The following is a 4,100-nucleotide window of genomic DNA, read 5'->3' on the forward strand; positions in this document are numbered from 1 at the left end:
GAATCATCTTCCTTTCATCCAAATTTTTCAAGACTTCATTGAGCTCACCTAGATAACATTTCCTAACCAACTTCTTACACAGAGCACCCACGATCTCCTTCTCCTCATCCGCATCCAACAAGCTCACCATAAAACATCACAAAGTTATCTATGTTTACCATGTAGTGATGCTCCTATGTCAAGAAATTATCCCCCAATATCCTTTGAATAGAATGAATCACCATCTCATGCTCAAAATTGAAGACTTGCTTCAATCATTTCTTAAAAATATCACTTGGAAATAAATTTGCTATTTTCTGCACCTCAGTCTCGTTGGTGTATCCATGGTAGAAGTCCTAAATTTTCTCAAATGGTTGTGGAAAGAAATCCTTTTGGCCTCTATAAATCTCCTGTCCACATCTGATAATAATGTGGCCCATCATTCAATGAAAATGACACCACAATCCTTGTACCTTCCCATCCTTGATCAAAGATATGTAGTACTGTCATTGCACCATCACATAAGTGATGCTAGGAATATTCGCCTCCTTGCCTAATTGCCATAATCTCCAATCACCACCTCATCGCCCATCCTACCAGCATTGTTGTCATATTTTCTTTGCATGGTTCACCAAATTTTCTAAATAATGCCCCACTCATCACACCGAGCCCCAATCGAATAAAGTACCAAGCCAGCCTATGAATGAGATATAATTGCTCACCATTTGATGTCATCTATTTAACCTGGTTCGCCCCATCCTCTACCACATCAAACTATCCGAGCCCATCGTCCACCTCAATGGCAAGCTTTGCAAGCTTGTCCACATCTTGATTGCCCTCCCTATAAATGTGGGTAATTTTGAAGTCCTCAAACATATTTATGATTTCTTTGATCGGTCTCAACTATCTATCCAATTTCTAATTTGGAATGAAATTTTGTTTGATCACATTAACCATAAATAAGGAATCCTTTCTAAATGAATCTTCAATGCTCCTATTTCTCTCCCACATTTCAGGCCCATTAGTGTTGCTTTGAATTCTGCTTCATTGTTTGTTATCACCCCAAGTGTTCAGATCTCTCGCTAAAGAGACTGCTTTCATAATCCCCATCAACGCATCTTGCTCCACTAAGCCTTGGATTTTTTCTTGAAGCCTCATCAAAAATCATCTTAATCCATCCTCCTTCTGAGTTTTCCCATGTAACACTATCTTGAAAATTGGTAGAAAGATTAGCCTTCCTAACCCCATTAATGAAAAACAAGTTCAAACAATTTTACTTTTTATAATTCAAATTTAAATATTTACACTAACTATTCCCAACACAAATTAATAAGAAAATAGATATGAAAATTATTAAATAAAAATATTAATTATTAGTTATAGGTTTATTATTCAATTTTTGAGATACCATGCAGTCGTCTTCTTTTTTTTTTCTTAACTTCCCATCAATGCTGAATCTGCACCGGGTCGGGTTTTAGCGAAGATCAACATGAATTGTTGTTGTAAACTATACCGAACCATATCGGATTAAATCAGCACTAGAGAGGCAGGCAAAATGCAGGTTTCCAGAAGTAGGCAGTTGATTTGTGTTTCATCCGGAGCTTCTATGCCTTTTCTTCGCTCGGGGAAGTACAGCAGCCTTTCCCTTCATTGTGTGTCTGCAAATGGAAACGCTGCAAGTGAGCTGAGGCGAAAAAGAGGCACATTTGTTAGCTTTGCCACCAAATATAGAAGCGAGACTTATTATGTAGAGAAATGGGGGGGTAGAAAAGAGGAGGAGGAGGAGGAGGAGGAGGAGGTTGAGGAGGCATGGAAGGGCGCCATAATTGTGAAGAGGAGCGTGGGGCATATGGAATACAGCACCACTCTCGAGAGAGTGGGCCTGTCCAATTTATCCTCACACGTATCGAAGTCGACGGCAGAGTCAATGGGCCTGGCCATGGCCACCAGAGTATCCACAGATTATTCCCCTCCCACGGGAACGCCCCTCCTCGTCTCGCTTGATACCACTCGAAAAAAAACGGGAGATTTGCTCCTCCATGGACTTATTCGCACATTCATATCTTTACCCTGCAACAGGTACTTAAAACACGTTAATACATTACTATTTTGTACCGAGTTTTTATTTCTTTTTTATTCAATAAACAACCCGTTGCTGGGGGCAGAGTAATCGGACTTCATTTACGAAGCTTAAGGATTGAGGGTATTCACTTTGTCAAATTTGCTAAAACAAGATCCTGGCCTTACCTTTTATGCTAAGCATGCTGAAGGACAGTCACAGATAACACTAATGTTGGGATAGGATGGAAGGTTGGGGGAGCATTGTATTAGCCTTAAAAAAAATTCTTCATGTTTGTAGGACTGCATTTGCGCCTCTGAACTCTCAAAGCCGTAGCCTTTAGGTTGGGTACTGGTAACAAGTTTTCCCCGTCCCGATCCTATACACTTTTGAAATTTCCCGTAGAAGGGCCAAAAAGCTTTCAGGAGTGTTAACACCCAAAATATGCAAACATTTCTGGTGAATTTTAGCCGCGTAGCAGATTTCATTGGTGGAACTTAGCTTTTAGAAATGTACCAGATTTTCTAATACCCATTCCAAATATTTTGTGAGGTTTATTGACATTGATACCTGCCAAGTTTTTTGAGAAGCCTCAATCTTCTTTGTTTCTTAACTTGGCTGCCCCTGCTTCCTATTTCCAATGATTCAAGGTACAAATTTCCAATCCTTGAGGCAATATAGACTAGAGTTTCACACGTGTTGCAAGTCAGGCATGCTGTAGCTGGAATGGAAGTATGATGGACTGTTTGAAATTCCTTCTCTCTGTTGGCTAATGCTTTTACATATATCATAGATTCTGCAGTTTAATAGTTTGTCTTCTACGTACATATTCCTCCACTTTGCAATTTTTATTTCTCTTTGTTTTTCCAATGTTAATGTGCCAGGTGCGCAGAGCAAGCTGCCCACCGTGTATTCTCAAATTTCTGTTTGCTACTTCATGAAAAGCCTTTGAAAGAACCAGACCAAATGACAAAGGTAAATTCGGGTGATTTAGACAATGATGAGGACGAGGAAGAAGAGTTGGACCAAATGTATTTTCCATTAGAAGAGAAAGAAATAGATATCTCGAAATATATTCGTGATATTGTGCACCTTGAGGTTACTGTCGATTCTGTCTGTGATCATAATTGCAAAGGATTGTGTCTCAAGTGCGGAACTAATTTTAACAAGAGCACCTGCAAATGTAGAGCCCAAAAGAAAGCCATACTATATGAACCATCACAAATATTGAAGAAACAAATGCAGCAAAGGTGATGGTATACGGTATACCAATGTACAAAGAAGGTATATTTACGAAGAATATGTATTTCAAAGGATATTAAATAATAGATACCATAATATCATCATAAAAGTTGCATGATTTGGGCCGCTTTTCTCATGAGATATATCTTTTTGGTTGATTGTTTAGTCTATAACATTGCAGCTTCTTTTCTCTGTTTCATTACATCATATGCAAAGTGGAAAGATTATAAATTATTGGGAAACGAGACTCAAAGGTTATTGGAAATGCTTCAAATACTAATAATCGTAAAACACAGCTAATTAGAAACCTCTGAGATTCAACAGTTATCTGGAGATCCTTATCTAGTTTGTTCACAAATAAGATCTTAATGTAGTGGAATGCTTATGAGGATCTTTGGACTAAGGGCATAGAGGTGCCTTCTCTGCAGCTTGAGAGGTTCTAGTGGAACCATGAGGGAAAAGCAAAAGGGTGAGACTTCCTGTTGCCTTGGATTTCATTTGATATGTAGGTAAGTTCTCCAAGCTATGCGAGAGAGTGAACAGAATACTCCTTGAAGAGCTCAGATTGCTTAAAGAGTGCGATACAAACTGTGAGAAAGGTAACGTGACAATCTTTGTATCTAAAACCACCTGAATGCCTTTTTCAATAGACAGCGCAAGTAAATCAGATGCATCTTGTTGATTTGCAATGATCCAAATGTGTCCTTTGGAATTGGTGAACTGCTCTTGCAACATGGGATGATGGCAAATTCCAGCACTTTCCTGTTGAAAATTAGTTTCAAGAGACTTTGATATTGGCTACGGTGGCTGTAGCTGTAGC

The 4,100-nt window shown here is 38.9% G+C and overlaps 1 protein-coding gene across 1 annotated transcript; it reads left to right on the forward strand.

Annotated features, from left to right (window-relative positions):
- The first annotated feature begins 1,403 nt into the window (after positions 1-1,403).
- On the forward strand, positions 1,404-3,400 carry LOC131060403 (large ribosomal RNA subunit accumulation protein YCED homolog 1, chloroplastic). Its single transcript, XM_057993635.2, has 2 exons — positions 1,404-2,058; positions 2,923-3,400. Exons 1-2 carry the CDS (start codon positions 1,535-1,537, stop codon positions 3,290-3,292), a joined length of 894 nt encoding a protein of 297 aa, XP_057849618.2. The 5' UTR covers positions 1,404-1,534; the 3' UTR covers positions 3,293-3,400.
- The last annotated feature ends 700 nt before the right edge of the window (positions 3,401-4,100 follow it).

The sequence above is a fragment of the Cryptomeria japonica genome, chromosome 5 (genome assembly GCF_030272615.1).
Source record: "Cryptomeria japonica chromosome 5, Sugi_1.0, whole genome shotgun sequence".
NCBI lineage: Eukaryota > Viridiplantae > Streptophyta > Pinopsida > Cupressales > Cupressaceae > Cryptomeria > Cryptomeria japonica.